Source organism: Besnoitia besnoiti, chromosome III (genome assembly GCF_002563875.1).
Source record: "Besnoitia besnoiti strain Bb-Ger1 chromosome III, whole genome shotgun sequence".
In the NCBI taxonomy this organism is placed as follows: Eukaryota; Apicomplexa; class Conoidasida; order Eucoccidiorida; family Sarcocystidae; genus Besnoitia; species Besnoitia besnoiti.
Genome location: NC_042358.1, coordinates 1,784,882 through 1,803,850, shown reverse-complemented (window position 1 = coordinate 1,803,850; position 18,969 = coordinate 1,784,882). Strand labels below are relative to the sequence as shown.

General features: G+C 58.8%; 3 protein-coding genes across 3 annotated transcripts; all 3 read right to left on the bottom strand.

The window, feature by feature from the left end:
- Nucleotides 1–1,708: 1,708 nt before the first annotated feature.
- BESB_045710 (uncharacterized protein) lies at nucleotides 1,709–12,080 on the bottom strand (the record flags this gene model as incomplete). The annotated part of the gene is made up of 8 exons (XM_029363022.1): nucleotides 1,709–1,900; nucleotides 2,361–2,515; nucleotides 3,059–3,387; nucleotides 3,708–6,054; nucleotides 6,250–7,187; nucleotides 7,547–7,676; nucleotides 7,966–10,179; nucleotides 10,448–12,080. The coding sequence occupies 8 exons, from the start codon at nucleotides 12,078–12,080 to the stop codon at nucleotides 1,709–1,711; spliced, it is 7,938 nt and encodes a 2,645-aa protein (XP_029220388.1).
- Nucleotides 12,081–14,638: 2,558 nt separating this feature from the next.
- BESB_045700 (K+ channel tetramerization domain-containing protein) lies at nucleotides 14,639–14,917 on the bottom strand (the record flags this gene model as incomplete). The annotated part of the gene is made up of 1 exon (XM_029363021.1): nucleotides 14,639–14,917. One exon carries the CDS (start codon nucleotides 14,915–14,917, stop codon nucleotides 14,639–14,641), a length of 279 nt encoding a protein of 92 aa, XP_029220387.1.
- Nucleotides 14,918–15,299: 382 nt separating this feature from the next.
- Nucleotides 15,300–16,529, bottom strand: BESB_045690 (K+ channel tetramerization domain-containing protein; the record flags this gene model as incomplete). The annotated part of the gene is made up of 2 exons (XM_029363020.1): nucleotides 15,300–15,615; nucleotides 16,000–16,529. 2 exons carry the CDS (start codon nucleotides 16,527–16,529, stop codon nucleotides 15,300–15,302), a joined length of 846 nt encoding a protein of 281 aa, XP_029220386.1.
- Between the last annotated feature and the right edge of the window lie 2,440 nt (nucleotides 16,530–18,969).

Below are 18,969 nucleotides of genomic sequence, written 5' to 3'. Positions count from 1 at the left end.
ATGCAGTCAGTTGCAGCGGAGACAAGTCTCCGAGCGCGACACCTGCGCCCTTTTGCAGTCACAGAACCCGCCCTCGCATGGACGGACGTCACCCGATTCCTCAAACAAAAACGGGTATTCAAACTGAAGAGTTTTATTCATATTTCTACTGTACGCGGAAGGTCTTTGCTTTTCATGCAAGCGCCCGTCCGAGGTCGGACGACGAGGATGCTGCGCTGCCTTTTTCCGCGACAATCGAAGCCCCGTCCGCCGCCGATGTGCAGGTCTCAAGCTACGAGACAAGCAGAAAGGAAGACTTTCCCAGGCTTCCTCTAGAAGGCGTGTCTCAAGGACGTAGGATATCCAAGCTTAAGCGTGCCACTGGTCAACCGTCGTTCAGATGCGAGTGTGCTGCTGGGAAAAGCCGTCCACGCGCAAGTCGCCGCAAATCGGCGCTACGCTCGTCGCTGACGCCCGTCACCACCGCACTCGGCTCACCGCCATGTGGCGGCTGAATCTCAACAGATCTTGCCCTGACGGAAGGACTCCCAAACTAGAGGTTCTCCCTCCGAACTCACGCCTTGGGGGAGGGCAGCGTTTGCAATGTACACAGCTGTAACGAAGCGTCTGGCTGGGTGAATACGCGCAGGATCGAGTTACCGATCGTGCTCACGATGTTCAGTGCAGAGACCAAGTTTCATAGATTACGGTATGTCAACACACCCTAGCTGTCCACTGTGCAGGAGGTTACTGGGATGCGGTCTAAAGAACGTGTGCGAAAGAGGCACTTCCATCCGCATGACACTTCCACTTAATGACTAATGATGCAGAGTCGCCAGCAGATGCCGCCGATGCGCCTTGCCGCGACCTTGCTCTGAAACGAATGCTAGCTTTTGCGGATTTATCTCGCTTCTTGTGTTGCTACCTTCCCCACTCAGAAGATACAACCAAAGAGAAGCTTTCGAGTTCCTCCTATTCGAAAATATCTAGCGTCTTTGTAATCGTACAAGCCGATGCAACTGCACACGTGTAACCAGCTCCGTAATGCCTGCTGCGCTCGACTAATCGTAGCACTACTGTGAAAGGAATATTCCAGACGCAGTGGTGCAAACACTTTAGGGGAGAGACATCCTGACTGGAGAGATACTAATGCTAGGCACCGAGCTGCATACTAACATGCTGTAGGTCTTGTGTAAACACAAGGTTGCGCAGCTGCGCGGACTCTGGAGCAGGCATGATGCGTGTCTTCTATTTCGCTGTTTCACGATCCGAGAACTCCTCATCACACGCTCTCTTTGGGAGCACCCTGGCATTGTACTGCACTACTGTGACGCGCTGTCTCTGTTGGTTTGAGCATCCACGCCGTTGGCAAGACAACCCTGAGTGCGATCACCGGTAAACTCAACGCGGCGCTCCATATATTTATCTCTCGTGCCTGAGACGCTCATACAAGCCAAATATCTCCACGTATAACACCTGTTAAAGAGTTTGCACGCCCGCAAAGCGTTCTGCGCCTTGACACACCACGCCTGCATCGTGCCAATAAGCTCTTTGGCTTTCAGGGGGTCTGCTGGATTCGCGCACGCATAGCGCTGTGATCTGAGGCTGGAGCCTCGCTTCCGTTTCGGGGTTCCTGTATGGTAGGGAGTCCTCCAGACGATATAAGCAACATGCAGACGATGTGTGCCGGCCTGAAGACGTTTTTCGTCAGCGTGTGAGGCCACCGAGTCTACACATGCACCGCTGTTTGCGAAACCGACGCCGGCTGCAGATTCCGCTTGAGAGTCACTGCTGCGGTGAGGGGGCTGAGCGTCCTCGCGCCCTCGACGAGGCGGAAACGCCTCGTGGCGCAGTCGTACCGAAACACCTGCTCTATCATGCCGTCCTCAAGGAACGATGGAGCAGGGGAGACTTGAGCCACCTGCAATTGCAGAAAAGAGAAAGAAAATGGCACTTGCAACTCATGCTGCCGAACACCGCAGAGGAGGTGAGGACTCGAACTCGACTACGGGTGCATGCATAGAGACTACGTCTTGTCGCCGCCTTCCACCAGCTGAGAAAAATTTTTTTTATGAAGGCCGCCGATTCCGCAAGGCCCTCTCTGCCCCCAGCCCCCCCCCGCCAACGTCATGTCTGGCAACCGGGGCTCCAATAGTTCTACTTGAGTCAACAAACAGCAATTCTAGGCAGCCGCGTGAAGATGGACGCCCGTGAGCGATGGAGTCCGTGGACGGCGGAGGTGGCGATTGTGATTAACGAAGTTTACGAGCGCAATGGCACCCACTTCTTCGTTCGCCTCTTAGGGTTGACAAGCTTTACAGCGAAAATACGTTCTTTCTCAATGAACTGCATGGCTCTTTAGTCAAATGCGCGTGGCCTACCTTTACTAGACCCCGTCTCGCGTCGAGGGCGTACAGCGCCCTGAGCTCGTGGCGGTCACCAGGGCCCTTCAGCAGAATGATGAAAACTCGGCGTTCTGTCCACTCTTCGTTGAAACAGGCGATCAGACGCTCGCGCCTCCGCCGGTTGACTTCCCCTGAAGCAGGCCCGAAGAGAAAGCGAAACCGAGACACAACGGCTACAGTGGATGAACGCGCGACTCCCGACAAACCGGCTGCAGGACAGTCTCCGCCGGCTCTGTTTTCTTTTCGTCACAGCTTTCATTCTCTATGTGCTTCACAATTCCTCAGATTGCTAGCAGCTGGCCTTAGGCATGGCAAAACGAACTACAGGACTTGCGATTTCCGCGCCGTCGGCACAACAAGCTCGTGTCTGAGCGACTGCGGCGCTGCCTCACCCCACATCGGCGGTTCCCTTATGCCTACACACGGACGCAGAATCGTGAGGCATGAGCGAAGGGCAAGGGGAATGAACGCCAGATGCTTCAGCAACAGGACGCAGGTCGCGCCTCCGACAGGCGCGTCAATCGCGAGGCTTTGAGAGAAACTGGGCACCCTCCGCTAATCTGCTGCGACATACGCTCGAGAGTAGATGCGAGGCAACCCCGGCGCCAAGAGAGAATCACTCCTAAATGCAGCTCAAGTAGCCTGGCATGCTCAACGTCGTCACATGCGCTCACCGGCTAGGCAAGCGTGTTGAAGGGCATTGAGAATCACAGCCCGATTCGATGCACACCCGAAAGCCTTTGCGACTGCCTGCGCCGATCGGCTCTTCTCTGTCAAGGGAGAAAAAGGCGACCCGCAGCACCGAACCTCAAAAACTCCGAGCGGCTGACCCCTCTCGAGCTTTCGAGTGCAGCATCGCGAAGTCGGCAGAGTCTGGAAGCAGCTCGGCGTCGCGCTGCCGCCGAATGACGAAAAAGGGGACTCTGCAGCTACAGCCCCGCGGCATTCTCCGTAGCGGCGAGCCAAGTAGTCAGCGAAATCCTGTTGCCGCCTCGCGCACCGCCTTCTAAGCGTAAAAGAAGAAAACCAGCCACATAGGCCCGCTACCAACACAATCGCACACAGCGGGCCTGCTGGGCTCTCACAAAAGAGTCGAGAAGTGCTCAGGCGCTGTCTCGTTGGGGCGGCGCGCTCTGTCCCCCGGGTCTGTGCGTGGCTAGCACCTTAAGGTGAGGCTGGCGAGCAAGTTTGAAGAAACGACGGGATCTAACTGAATTCCCCATCAGAGGCGTGGGTCGGTGCGTCTGGCGTCCTTCAGACCTTCAGAGGCACCTTCATCCAAGCATACACACGATACACAAGAATCCACGCGACCCCACATACTGCTTTGTCGGCGTGAGCGCGCCACGCATGTCAACCTCGAGCACCGAGTCCGTAGAATGCGTTGTCGCTTCCCATGTTGTTGTGTCCCCGTCACGGTCTTTCGCGAATTTCTGATCGCGACTGCCTTCCAGGAACGGGTCGGCAAGGCAACACTCATTGGCCTGCATCTCGAGCTCTGAGTCCTCTGCGATGCGCTGCACTCCGCCAGCCGACTGTGGGCTGTGTGAAAGACTCCCCGCCGCTCTTTCTATCTGGCAGGAAGCCTGATCGGCTGCTGCGTTTGAGCAGGTGCTGCCGCAGCATGCACACGAGTCGAACGCGGATGCTGCAGAGCGCCCGAGCCTGTCATCGCTCTCGCAGGCTGAGGCAGCCCTGCGGGTCTCTCCTGAGCGGCCCCAGGCGAAGAGGGACTCGTCGGCGCGTCCAGGCGACTCGCTGGAAGTCCAGGACGCGCCACGTCTGTTCCGTGAAGAGGGCGGTTGCCGGTGAGTGCGCGGCGCGGGTTCGCGGGCCTCCTTCTCTTGCTGAGACAGCAGCTCGCAGGCGACCCTGGCGGGGGAGTCAGAGGCACTGCCAGGGAGCGAGGAGGAATCGTCCCAGATCTCAGCCTGCTCGCCCTTTGGCAAGAGACTTGCCGCAGCTTCTTCACTCTTGCGATGCTTCACGCTTGCGTGGACCCGCGCTCTCATGCTGCGCACTGGGAAGGCGCACGGCTTGGGGTCTAAAAGTCGATCCTTTGCAGACCTCTCTAGCCGCGTTTCTAGCCCATCCGTCCCCGGCGCAGGGTTCTCAGGCGCGCACGGCTGCTTCCTGTCGGCTGACGCCTCAGCCGTTTTCACACAGCTTCTACATTGTGGACTAACATGGAGCAGCCGGCTGTGGGGGGGCGGGGCCTGCTGCTTGGGGCCGGCGGTTCCCGTGGGGTTCCCGTCCTCGCATGCCTGCCAGAAAGGTGAGGAATGTGTGCCTGCGGCGCTGCTGAGATATGCATCGCGAGATCCACAGAACGCTGCGCCCTCTTCGACGGAGCTGGGATCACCTTCGCGAGCCATTCCCTCTCTCCCGCCGGCAGACGCTTCGAGTGCCGGCAGTCCGCTCGGCTTCGCCTGTGCGTGCTTTCCGCCCGAGTCCCTTTGCGGCAGTGGAGACGTTTGGCAGGCGGTGTGGAGCGATCTGGACGCAGCTGTCCTCTCGTTGGCTTCCATGCAAGCCCTCTCTGTGGATAGCTGAATCTGCACGCCGGGTGCGCGTTGCGCGCATTCACTCGCTCGGAGTGCTGCACGTTCTGATTCCTGACTCACTCGCGCGAAGCTCCTCTGGCGGCTCTGCGACGGCATGACTCCTCTCTGCGACTTCGTTGACGCCTCCGGAGGCCTTCGCTGGGATAGGGCGTCCATCGGGTCCTGCCTCCCTGGGCAGGGGGCGCGAGTGCGCTGCTGACTGTGGCTTCGCCTCTCTCGAGCGGCGCGGTTTGGCGTCTGCCTCGTCAGCGACGCCTCAACCGCCGCGGGGGTCTGTCGCTCTCCGCGGAGACTCTCCGCGGAACGCACGAGCGAAGGCGGAGTGCCTTCGCCTAGGCGGTGTCGCCGGCCTGGAGACGTGCGGGAGTCAGGCAGTCCACAGCTGGCGGGTCGGCCCCAGCGTTGCGCGGAGGAGCCCCGGGGAAGCGGGGTCTGCAGGGCGACAAGTCCCTGGTGGGGACAGAGCGGGTCTCGAGGCCCCGGGCGCGCGCTGCAGGAGAGGCTCTGCCTCAGAGCTCTTCTCGCCCCTGGGCACGCCCGTCGGCTGGAAGGCAGCGGATGCAGGTCGGCGGCCGCGAGCAGTCGGTGCGGCCTCGACGCCGGGGGGGCCACTGACCCGGTGGGGGCGCTCTTCGCGTGCTGACCAGGAGGCAGCTGCAACTGGGATCTCCTAGACGTGACTGGAAGCGGCTTCAGCCGATCTGACGCGCTCGCTGTCTCGCCGGGCAGACACCAGTCTTCGTTTCGTCCCCGGTGGCCGCTTGCTCGACGCCGCAGACCTCGTTTCGGAGACGAACTAGGTCCCCTCTGATCTCGCCTCGCGACGCGCGCGCCGCCAACCGAGGCCTCCGCGCCACCGCCCCAGCCTTCTTTTCCTTCGCTTCGCGAAGGCCAAGGGATGTCAGACTGACGCTCAACCTCCAGCGACGACGGCGCGCGCTGGGGCGGTGCCCGCGAGCAGTAGAGAAGGCACTCGTCGGTGCGCAGCGAGGCTCGCTCCGTTTTTCTCTTCTCGCCGGCTCGCCGGGATTTTGCTGCCCATAGGGCGGCCTCCACGGGCTCGGAGGCGGTGCTCGCCGTCGAAACGCTGCAGTCTGGCGGCTGTCCTGCACGCGAGAGAAGAGGGAATTTGCGGACACGCCCACACGAGGCACTTCACGCGCCGCCCGGTCTGATTCACACAGGGCTCGCCAGGCCCTAGTGGCTACCTAAACAAACTGCACAGCAGTCAGTTCTGTTTTGAGCACCCTGCATGCACGCTGGCGTCCGCAGCCAAGTCTCCAGGTGAGTCGGCGCCTTACGCGTGGGGTCGTTCGAAGAGAGTCGACGCCACACCCTGCCGCAGACCCCACTCCGCCCCGGGTGCAGCGGGGCTGTGCGCGGCAGATCCGCGGGCTTCAAAGACCGCTGCTGAGCCTGGGAGAGCTGTACGGGCGCGGAAGCGTGCCCTGATGCCGGTAAGGGGCGCCGCGCGGCCTGAGGAGGACCTTCTGGGGACGTTTGTCGCCTGGCTTTGTGCGATGCTGCAACTGGCGGCAGCGAACGCGCTCGCCTCAGCGAACTCGATCTTTCGTTTCTTCCCGTGGCGCCCGCGCCGTGTGCGCGCGCTTCAGCGCGTCTCTCTCCCAGTGCTGAAGTTGACGCGCGAGCGAGGGGAAGCGTCTGGAATCGTGTGGCGTGTGGGTGTGGCTGACTCCTCATGGAAGAAGGGGATGCTCCGCCAATGGAAGCGCGCCGCCCTCTGACGCGGCTTTCGAAGATCGACAATGAGTGACGACCGGTTGCCAGACTGTCTTCAGCGAGTGGGAGCGCAGGCCGCGACATCGCGTCAGTTCTGCGCCGCTGAAGGCACGCCCTCGAAGCGGGAAGCGCCTCCGCTGGAGGGCCCGCGCTGCGGCATCGACAAAGGTGTGTGCTTTCCAGGCCTTCGCTTTCTCCGCAGCCTGGCGTGGGCGGAGAGAAGGGCGCGTCATCAGACGGCAAACCAGGCTTTTCCCGCGTTTTCTTGGTTGGCGGCGTCTCGATATCCGGCTCCATCAGTCTTAAAAGCATTTCTTGCACTTCTTTTAGCTCCAGACTCAGGTGGTGGCGGCTGATGGAAGACTCTGTAACTTGGGCGGCGGGGCGCGGCCTTCCCCTCGGGTTTGCAAGTCGGTGGTGCTGCGCTCTGCTGCCCAAGGCACAGGGGGACTCCAGCCAGCTGGACACGGTGCTCAAAGCATTCTCGATGCCCTCCTCTCTGCAGTAAAGCGCAGAAAGGCAAGGTCTATCAATTCGAAATGCTTGACCTTGGCACCCCGCGACCCGCGTGGTCGTGATCCGTGTTTTCCAGCCACCGCTTCCCGGTGCTCGGTGGCAGCGGCAGTGCGGCACTGCAAAACCCTGTTTCAGCGTCTAGGGTTTCAAATGGGAGTGAGAATGCAGTCACGGTGCGTGTTAAGAATCGACCACAGATCGGTTTTCAGTATATGGAGACCGTCACCGACAAAGTCTGCAGGCGTCGCTTTAGTGGCAGTAAGCCCTTTTTTGTGGCGCTTCGAGTACGGGGTGTGTGGGAGCCCCGACAGCTGTGAGAAGACGGCTACCCCGAGGCGGTACCTGGACAGCCTCTGCGGATCATGAGGAAGCGCAGGCTTCGCCGCCGCTTGCCTCAAACCGCCGATTTTCTGAAGCGCCTCGTTCAGCGTGAGAATGATGTGCTTGCAAGCGTTTCGGCTGTCTGCAGCGCCTGCGGAAGGCACGCAACAGGAGGCAAATCTAAATCGTTGTGAGCACACGTTAGCGGTGAGCTTCGTGGAGAGAAAGAGGCTCTCGTCTTCAAACTGGGGGGGCATCGTTCGAGTGAGCGACATGCCGTGGCTTGAGCTGCAATGGCCGAAACGACCTCCTTCTCACTCAGAATCCTGCCGCAAACTGCGGGGTCATGTGTCGTTCTTACGTGCCCTCATCGTCTGATGTGAAGACTCCTCACAAGCTCACAGCACACAGACGCCCGTATCCGCCTCAACACACCTCACCTTGGCTGGACGCAGCCCCGTGCGGCACATCTTGCGTCGTGGGCAGTACTGTCGTTTCCAGTTTCGAACCTTCACTGCACAGGAGGTCTCTCAACACATCCTGTTGACATAGATCCGCTAGGTCTAGTCCCCCCGGCTGCGCCAGGGGACAGGGCCGCCCAGAATCCTCTGGGGAGACCTGAGCGAGGCCGATGTCTTCCTCAGAAGACGCATCTACTGATGGCAGTGCAAATGCGTCTCCACGGACTCTCTGCAGCGGCCCTGAAGCCGCTGGGGATCGATCCTCCAGCCCCGCAGCCCTGTTGGATGTGTCAGAGCTCGAATCCCTCGGCGAGCCTCCCGCGGAGACGTCTCTGCGACGAACTGGCGAAGTACCTGTGGCAACATCAGTCGCGCCTCCGTGCGACGCGCGCGATGAACGCTGTCGGGCGTGCCCTGGCTTCTGAGACCCGTAATGGATTTCGCCCGAACTGGTGGCGCTGCCGAGGTCCGCAGGAGAGGTCTCCCCAGAAGAGCGCGAGAGAAGGCGAACGCGCTTTTCACTCCCTGGCTGGCTGGGCGCAGACTGTTCCGTATGTAGCGGCGAGCACGCAGTCTCACATACTACCGGGCCTCGCTGGCTGCTACCGAGGTCGCCCGTTTTAGATGGAGCAGCGAAATATGGGAGTGTGGATCTTTGGGCTGAATTGCCTTGCGGCTTCTCGCTTTGATCGCAGTTCAAGAAGCTGTCAATATCTCCCGACCTCTGTCTCTCCGTGCAGGGCCTCGCCACGGGTGAGGAACCCGTCTCGCAGTACTCGGCAGCTCGCTTCCTCGCTGCCGCGTGGCGGAGGCCGTCGCTTGCGCAGCTTGACACTGCCGTCGCGGGAGGCCAGCGAGCAGCTGCGCTGAGTAGCTCAGGGGAACTTTGCACAGCTCGATCTCGCTTCAGAAGGCACTCTCTGGGCTCCTCGGCGCTGCCACAGCAGCAGCTGGGGCCTCTCGCGAAAACGACCTCCCCCCCTAGCGCTGGAAGCGCGTCTGCACGTTGGCCCTGTGTACGGAGCTCGGCGGAGACTTTGCTGCAGCAAGGCTCGAAATGTGTGTTGACTCTTTCTGCGGCTGGCGGGGGACAAGGGCGGCTCCAGACGGGGCTCTGCATCGGATGCGAGCCTGCGATATGCGCGTTTCTGTTGAAGGCGCGCAGATCCAGGTCTTCGGCAGAGCGCGCGGGCATGCCGCCGGCGACAGGGGGGCACTGGATCGGCTCGCTTTTGCCCTCCAGGGGAGTCGCCAGGGGCTGCCACGGCCCGTCGGGAGGAATCGCAGAGGCCGCGGACAAAGTGTCTGTCCAATCCGCCACAGCGCTGTGCCGCAGGTACATACTGTTGCAACTTTTTTTGAGTAGCGGGGCGTCTCTAGCGCGTCTGAGGTCGGCATCCCAGTGAGTTGAGCCGTTTCGCCCCGGGCGGCGCTGGGCGTGGCGGGTCGACTCTGAGAGGGGTCTCGCAGGGTCGCAAGCGAAGAGCGCATTCAGGCGCGCGGACTGACTGCATCTGTCGTGCGGCGACCTGGCCTGCAGCTCTGGCTCCGCCTGCTGCGTCGAGTCCAGCACCGCGGCGGAATCCGAGGATGCTGAAGAGCGCCGGATGAAGTCGCGCCCCCGCCCAGCGACAATCGCGCTCATCTCCCTTTGACCCAGTCCGCCGCGAGCGGACGACGCCTCCGAGGGTGGTAAACGGCACTGGAGCGAGGCGGGAGTTGGACGTTCTTCCGCATGAGACACGGGTGTGTGCTGACGAATCGGGGGATCAAAACACGCGGCAGTACCGAGGGAAACAGAGCCAGTGTGGGCGGCAGCGCACCGGGGCAGTCCGTGCTGGGATTTGCGGATCCAACGCTCGCGTTGGGAAACGGCAGATCGAAAGGGCCTCGTTTTCTCAGATGCGGCATCGATCCTCGCAGCGTCGCGTAGCACGCGACCGGGAGAGAGAGGAGGCTGACAAGAAAAAGAAGAGTGTGCGGAGGAGACTTGCTTTCGAGACGGGCGCAGACGCTGAGGATGCGTTCGCAGAACTGGCTCCTGACCGAGGAGGTGTTCCCCGCTGGCGCAAAAATGTGGACTCCTAACAGAAGAGGAAGTTGAACAGTTCGACGCGTCACCACCTGCACCGAAGCGGATGGAAAAGGGTCTTTCAGCTCTTTGAAGCCACTCACCCGGGCAGTAAGCCGCCCCTGCGACACATATAAGCAGGCGAAAATTTCGTGAGAACGACTGAAGGGCTGAGAAGCAGCCTTTACGCATGCTGCGTTGCGCATCTACTCTGGTGCAACACGGACCCAGGTCTCGGTGACACACGTCGAGCACCAGTGCCCCCGGCGAAGTCGAGAAAGATATTTCAAAGGCCTTTCGTCCCACAAAGTCGCCTGCTGCACATGCGATCGCTTGGCTCTACGCTTCTGCAGTGAAGGCGCAGCCGACTGAGAAGGACTGGAAACTTACCTGGCAGCCCTAATGCGCTGCCCGCTTTGCCGAGATAGGCATTCGCGGGCTCGAAATTGACAGTCTGAAATACTCCGCAGCCTGAAGTCGTTGTTCTCAGGCCCGACACAGGACGAGAGAGCCTCGCAGGCCCGCCGCCGGCCCGAAGCGAGAGGAGCTGACCAGGACTGGTATCCCGATCTGGGGCCTGCTCGTCATGTTCTGCCAAGCTTGCCAGTGTCAATTTGCCCTCCGACTCCCGTCCAACATCAGCCTTGACTCTCCTTTGGAAGCCGGCCTCTCGCGCACTGGGTCGGAGAGAGGAAATCTGAAGATGCCGCGTGCGGCAAGACGGGCTTTCGGGTAGGAGGCCCCTGGCTTCAAGGCACTCATCGAGTCGTAACCCGTTTGTCGGGGGGTACTGAGCGACTTCCCCTGCACTTCGGCTCAGCGCTTCGGCGTCCCTGTGAAGAACTCGTTCCAGAGAATGAGGATGTTCTGTTGAGAAAGAAAAGCCAGAGTCATCCTCGCTTTTGCGAGAACATCGTCCGAGGCCTTCTATCTTCCGTTCCGTCTCGTCTACCAGCTCCTCTAGCGCCGTGATCCCGTGCTGCAGATGAACCAAGTTCCCCTCGGCAGCTTGCTTCTGCGCCGTGAAGTTCAGTCCAGAAGCAGGAGCTGACCACCTGTCATTGCGCTGGGAATCTCCATCCAAATGATTATTCGCGAAATGGGGGCGGCGGCCGATGTCGCTGCGGTCGAGGATGGTCTGTGTTGTGGCGAGTAGTCTGTCAATATCGACTTCTGTTGTGCTGGCACCTTCACAAGCGGGTTGGAAAGAATCGCTGAGATGCTTGCTTCCGTCGATAAAGCGGAGCCCCTCACACTGCGTATTTTTTATCAAGGGGCTGTCGGGGCGGTTGTGCGTTACCGACGGAGTGTCACAGCCTCCCGGCTTTTCTGCTGCGAGGGCAGCTGCTAGTGGAGAAGGCGACTGCAGTAGAGACCAGGTGGGAGAATTTTCCTCCAAGCGGCCTCTGCCAGGCGATCTGTTCGTCGGGAGGGTTCCCTCGACAGTCTGTGGAAGCGGAATATTCTTGCCTGAGTTCCTTGAGGCCCGGAAGAGGGGTGACCCGCCGTCGAGGCTCCCTTCGGGCGGGCGTGAACCAAGGAAGCCGGGACGCACTGCTTCTGTGCAGAATTCTGAGCTGTTTTGGAGTGCCGAGTGTGGCCTTACAGAGTCTTCTGGAAAGACGTCAAGCGAGTCATCCCCTCCCAGACTGCTGCAAGTGAGCGGGTCACTCTGCCTGTCAGGAGCACGAGCAAGACCACGACATCCGGGACGCAGAGGGAAACAAACATCTTTCACGGGGCTGCGTCCATCGGGCTCGAATGGTGGGCGCAGTGAGGAGAGGCGAAAACGATCTGCTCCCAGCGCTGGATGCTCCTGACGTCCGGAGGTCAGCCCTCTGCCTATTACCCGTCCTCTCTCTATGTTCGAGAAAGGCCCAGGAAGTATGCCAGGCTTCCAGGCAGGGGCCAGATGTGCAGAATTGAGCAGGCGCTCCGATCCACTCTCCGCGTCTGTGTCAGACATGATGCCATCGGTAGGGAAGTCCATCGACTCAATAAGCTGCTGCAACGGTGCGTCCATAAAAGGGCGTGCCGTACGGCCAGGAGGGAGAAAATGCCTTCCTCGAAGGATCCGAGGTAACTGCAGCGGTTCAGTGAGACACGGGGGGGAATGAGTCTGGTCGCTGATTCGAGAACTGCTTACGGACCTGCATTGTTTTCGCTTATGGAGCGAAGACACGCAGACAGCACTGCTTGCGTGCCAACCTTTTGGTAGGGCTTCGGTTTTCTCGCCGGTTCTTTACAAGAGTCTTTAGTATCATCACTGGTTCAAGATGGATACAGCCGCCGCGGCGCACCTTTAGTCAGCGACGCAAAGTAACTGCTGGGAGCGTGCGCCAGAGCAGACTGAAGAGTGCGGCCATACAGGTGACGAACCCTGTTCAAATCTGAGTCATTTCCTACTGCGTCTTCCAGTTGTCATGTGTCGCGAGCGAGCTGCGTTACAACTAAGCCTCCGTGTTGCCATGTGCCACATGAGCTGCGATGTTAGGTTTCGGCGCATGACTGGCTGCAACCAAAGAGAACGGATCAGATCCTCCTATAATGTTGAAATTGATTCTACTGCCAGATGGCTTTGCAAGACAAAAAAGCCGTCTTGAGCGTTCGGATGGAGCGCCGGGGTAGCGGTTTGCCGGGTACTCGAATCTGGAGAGATGACCCTCTCTGAGAAACCTAACTTGAAAGCACGTCGTACATACGGAATCGCTTCTTGACGCAGCAGGCGCCGTGTGAGCTCGGCACCATGAAGATGCTCGCAACACACAGCAAGAGGACTTTTCAGCTTTTCAGAATCGGTGCTGTGGGACGCGAGACGGGCGCGACGCGCTCGACACTTCGAGTTGCCAAGCTGGAGGGGCCCCTCCCCTGGCTTGTCGCTTTTCCCCTTGCGTGTTCCCAGTCTGCCCTCATTTTAAATATCTATTCAGATTTCATTTGACGGGTCTGAACGCTTAGTCTTGCGACGGACTTGCCCGGTCCGTCGCGTCCCTCTATTTGCGTAGGGAAGTTGAATCTGCTTGGTCAACTGTCATAACCAAGCTTTTGTTGATCCCTGCTCGTGCTCAACCATTCTTACGGCACAACTCCACTAGTGTCGTAGCTCCTGACTAGTCGGCGCGATGGATCGCCGGCATCGTGGTACTGTTGCTGCCGTAACACCACCGCTACGTTGCACCGCTGACCTCGGGTGGAAACCTTTTGATGTGTGACCCTTGCATAACCCACAGACATTTTTCGAGACACTGACCCTCGAGTTACACTATTCGACATATCTTGGACACCCGTAGATCAGCGTGTCCACTACGATGCTGCGGCATGCTGAGTTATGTTGTCGGTGCCCCGCAGAAATGGTAGGGGACGGGACGGGGAAGGGGTGGTGGAGAGGGGGAGGGTCATAGGATGAGCGCTGACTACAAGCGAGGGTCGACCGCCGCAGGGGGCTTGGAGAGAAAGGATATAGGTGACTTAACTGCAAGCCGGGCGAAAGGCGCTGCAACGCTCCAGCACTTCATGGCTCTATGATCTCCGGCATTTCTCTCAATATACTGCGCGCATCCGCCGTGAGAGGCCGTCCACTCCAGCTCGTGACAGCACGCAACACAAGCTCGACCACAAAGATACAGTAGTGTAGAGGTGTGCCTACTTTTCCTGTGTTCTGGAAGTACTTGCATCCCTAAACGAAATGGCAGCTATCAAGCTGGAAGTGTGTGATCGCGCATTGCCGCAAGAGGTAGGGTAGCACGACGTGCCCTGCACTGGCCTCTATTCCGGAGAATCGGGAACACCGGATATCCGTGGTAGCACCGCGTTCCTTAAGAAAATGGATGTGATCCACAACGGATACAAACATTCTAAGGCGGCCAGCCAGGGCCTGTCCTACAACTGATTAGAGCGCGCATTACAGGGCAGCACAACTGCGGTCTGATCCATCGAAATCCGTGAAGCGACGTCGGAAGGACTACAAAACTCAACACGGCGGGTACCATAGAGGTACAGGCACTGGACTTCAGTTACATGAAGGCCGACCCTCGCGACAAGCCCCGCAGAGGAAGGAGCATTTCTAGATCTCTGCATTTCTTAGGAGTGCTTTCGTCCCTCGCTGCATGAGTTTGGGACACCTGCTGAACTTCCGCGCGTATACACACCCCGCTCGTGGTTGCTATGCCCTTCTGGTACCGTTACGCTCAATTCTACACTTCTAACTGGCGGACACTGCATAGAGTAGGGCAATCTGCAGCCCCCCAACAGCGGGGCGGCGACAAAATCCGCAGGCCGAGGCAGGGAAAGATCCCGTTCTGGAGAAAGCCTTCAGGTTGTGATATCGCTCTGTGCGTTCCTGATTAAAAGCTGCACTCAACGGCCCGACTCATCGACGTCGCGATCTCCACGCCAAGGTGACATGTCCTGCCTGAGGACACGATGAATGCGGGTTTCATCATGCAGTGACACATACCCCCCCACCCCCCTTCCCCCGAAAGCTGACCATCTGTTCGCCCATCGCCACACGCTCTTTCGCGGCTTCGGCGCCCCGCTGATCTTCCACGCCCTTCACGGTTCGCGCTCACGTTGCCCCCCGATTCAAAAGTCAGCGTCAGTGCGGAAAACCTTTTCCCCCAGGCAGATTCGAGAGTCGCCAGCAACGCCGCCAGGCCCAAAAGTCGGAGGCGGCTCAGGGTCGTCGTTAATCAGCGCTCGCCGTTGAGCCTCTTCACTGCGATCTGGACCGTCTCTGTCAGTTGAGTTGTGAAGGCTGCCTCTGCCGCTCGGGCTGCTGGTTCGACTGCATGCTGGGCTCCCTAAAGACGCCTCAAACATACGCTGAAAAGAGAGCGCAGAAAGAGGCGGCGCTTGGCACATGGGGCTTCGGTCAGGACCAGGAAACAGGAAAACTGACCCTCTTCCGCAAACACCTAAAACACAAATCCCCCCCGTATGGGCAGCACGCGTGCAAAGAACAGTGCTATCCGAGTGTGGCGCCTCGCCAGGGCCGCGTCACGCGAAACACAGACGTATCTTTCGCAGCCGCACTGAAACTCCAGCGTCCTACGGAGAGCCTAGCGCATGCGATGTCACCCGAAACTGCCGCATGCGATGTCGCTAGAATGCAGCGAGATCGGAGAGTTACGACCAAATTACAATCAACCGAGAGTGCACACAAACGCGGTAGCCCACGCGCCTCGTCTCGATCGATGCATTCATTCAAACACTTCTTGGAAGTACAATCTAAAGTTATAGGTTTTTAGAGTCCTCTGGGAGCCCCTGCGCCGACACGCCCCCGGGGCTGCTGGCGAGACAGGAGACTGTGAATGGCGCTGTGGAGGCCGCCAAGATCGCAGCGAGAGCTTACGAAATCTTTGGGCGCGCGGAAGACAGATGCTGTGTGCATGGGAAGAACGACTGGCGTCGGCGGGACAAAGACAGAAACGACTGGAGGCGAGTCCGGCTCGCTTACGCCGTCTCCTGGAATACACCGACTCTTGGCGGGCGACGAGAAGCGAGAAAAACCTGACGTCGAACCTTCAGCTGCACTCGAGCCCTGGCCTCCTCCGCAGGATCTGATTTTAACGCACAAGTACCACACAGCAGGCTCAAAGAAGAGTGAAATGCAAACTCAACAACTACGCTGACCACACAGATACACAGAGGACGCGAAATGTGCGAAATCCAGCTCTGGAAAACCGGGCAAAACACGCAGACGAGGATACGTATGAAGCGCTGGAAGAGGAAAGGGAGACAGGAGAAAGCACGCAAACACACTGCACGCGCTACACAATTGGGTGCTGCAAACACTCATACCCTGTCTGATCTGACAGAAGCTCGCGAGTGGGCTACGCGTCCAGTGGACTTTCACAGCTAGCGGGAACTGCTGCGCGTTCCTACGACGTGGCGAACTCGGTTATCTCGCAGCTGTACACGCGTGCGTTTCTTTTATATCTCACCTCTCTGAAACGCTCATCTTGCGGAGAGCGCGCGCCGCCTGCTCGAGTTCGATTTGCTCAAGGAGCCTGTCGACTTCGGAGAGGAGGGGCTCTAGCGCGAAGAACTTGGCTTCGAGGCGCAGGCCCTGAAGCAGCAGTTTGTCTCTCGGGCACAGCAGAACGCCATCGCGCAGAAAATCCAAGACGTAAGCGAAGCGATCTCCATTCCGATCCACGAAGATCGTGTCGTCTCGCCCGCAAGCCTTATTCGCCGCGCGCCATCCCTCCGACAGCAGCCCCGAAAAATAGCTCTCTGGAATGCTCAGCAGCGTCTCAGCCGTGGTTTCGTGGATCCTGCCGCCCACATTCAACACCACGCGGTCTACGGACTTGTGGGCAGGGAGGCAGGACGAGGCAGAAGTCTGCAGATTGACGGGCTTGCTGCGCGCCGCCTGCGTCGGCGGCGCACAGGCTTCCACAGACAGCGAGGAGGCCCCCAAGCAGCGGGAAAAGGAACAAGGAGGCGAAGACGAGTCAGAGACACCCTCCATCGTACACAGGCACAAACAGAGACCGCCCTCCAGCGGGCAAACACACGGAACGGAGACGGGCAGGGCAGGGACGGGGGGGACTAGGGGAAGGCAGCAGAGCGGAGCTCCACGACACGTGGTTCTCAGGTGTCTGGAGACGCACGAACCAACTTTTTAGAGGACTGACAGCGAAGCAGCTAGACAGAACAGAGAGCGTCCAGTGCTGCCTGAGGCGCCGACACGAGGCCTGAGCTGCGAGAGGAGGCTGACGCGCGGCTGAACGCCTGTTTGTCGGGTTGGGAAAAAGTTTGGCGAGGTGTGGAGGTAGAGAAAAGGCAGGGGAAAGCCACAGGCGTCGAGACTCAGTGAAACCGCGCCTGCGGCGCAGATCTAAAAACGATCACTATTTACAAAACGTGGACTGCTAGAATTACACGCTGCACACGGCGGCGAATGGCCTCAGCGACATCAGGGGCGCTCCGACGATCGCGGCCTGCCAGCTACGCGAAGCCAGCAGAGAGTCCCTGAAGCACCCCTGCAGGGTTCATGTTTGAGTCGAAATTCCGCAACTGTCTCCGGCAGACCGGCAAAAGTGTGCCGCATTCGCTCGCCGCCGTAAAGGACCGACTCACTTCGGGGGAGGAAAGGAATGAAGCGCACCGAACGGCGCACTCACAGCGGGTCGAAGCGTGATGCGAAACCGGGAGGCCTCCAAAAGCACGCCGAAGAAAAAGAAATGTCTCACCGGCACCGCGGTGCATGCTACCTCTCTGCACAGAGCTCAGTTACGAGCGCAATGCATCTGTTGAGTGCGGTTCAGTGAAACTTTGCCGCGGACGCAGAGGGGGAAGCCAGACGCAAGGTGCCCACATTGCAAAGAAGCAAAAAGGCCGCGAATGAACGCCATGAACAGACAAAACAATGAAGATGACAATGGCAAGTTTGTAGTCGGGCGCAAAACGTGCAGGCAGCCCCAGAAAACGCACTGTGCCTTGGCTCACAACAGCGCAACACAGCGCTCACTCTCCCTCAATGGCAGACAGAGTCCGTTGCGTGCATGACACTGGCGTGTGGCCTGAACGCTGGCTTATGGCACGCGTGGAAAGGACCCTGAAAAATGGCAACCGGCAAGCCAGACAAAAGCGCCACCCGGGTCAGAAAACGCCATTGTGGAAGGAGACGTCCCCCGAACACCCACACACCAGAAAAATGCGAGATCAGTACAAAAGAACGGGATCAAACTGGACCATGAACTCAAAAGCAGCGTGCCAAACAGGAGGGGGGGGGATACTGGGATACTCTATAGGGCGAGGCAATGTCTCTCCCAAAAAACTCGTATTTCTTGCACTCCGCCACAGAAAAACGTTTCCAACGGGAAACTACGTTTGAGGGGGTGGGTGCCTTATCGCTCCTGAGAGAGTGTCTACGTTTTTTACAGGGAAATTACACGGTACACTACAATGGCATCAGAACCGTAGGGGGATATGCGACCGGACGGCGGTGTCTGGAGCTAGATGATGACAGCTACCTAGGACACCACTTCTCGTTTGGAACGACAGCGACTTCAGGTATACACTTTTTCCAACAAACGCAGAGTAAAACGAATAGAGAATGGTTTGCGATGTCACGAGCGGGTGAGAACTCCAGACTCCCGTCCGCCAGTTGCATGAGATCGCCACAGCTAGCTACGTCGCTTTCTTTATTGAGTTCGGCATTCGTGGCTTTTTTTGTGGCATGTCTTGTCGGGAGAAAGGGCAGATCCCAAAGTGGAACTTTCTAGCTCCGACTCTGCTCGGTTTTTGATTTTTTGCCCTGGCTTTCCACTTCGTGCAGGGACCTGTGGGTATCTTCACTGTTTGATTCTAGCAGGACAACTTCGCGCTTCATGTTTGGCAAACTGTCTGCGCTGCTTCTTTTACATAGCCTGGCGGAGTGCCGCACGCGCGGTCGCGTGGCAACCCTCTGCCGAAATGTGTGTTCGTCTCCTGATTTTTTCGAGACCTAACTCTTTAGTTTCGCTTGTCTCAAGGTGACCTCTCAGCGTCTGCCACTGTCCAGTAACTGTCACTCGCAGTCGCGAAAAATATCGTCCTCTATAGATCGCGTGTACCGACTCGAGGCGAGTCTAAATCGGAGGTGCCTCCACGACATAAAACAACCATTCGCCTTCCTTCCTGCCATTCCGTCACGCCATCTAGGCGTCTGTTTTTCAAACCTGGCACCTCGTCGGGGGGACGCGAGTTCTGAGGCAACTGACGGGCTGAAATCGCTTGATGCCATCCAATTCGAGTCTAGCTCTTCATCTGCAGCGTCTCCTCCCGCGCCGACCACTGTATTTCTTCTTCCTCACCGTATAGGGGTGTGGTTCACTCTTTCTTTTTTCTTATGCGCCATATTTCGCTGGCGATCAGGCAGCCTCTTCAAACATGGGGTTATAACTCGGTCTGAGTCGCAGCTAGTC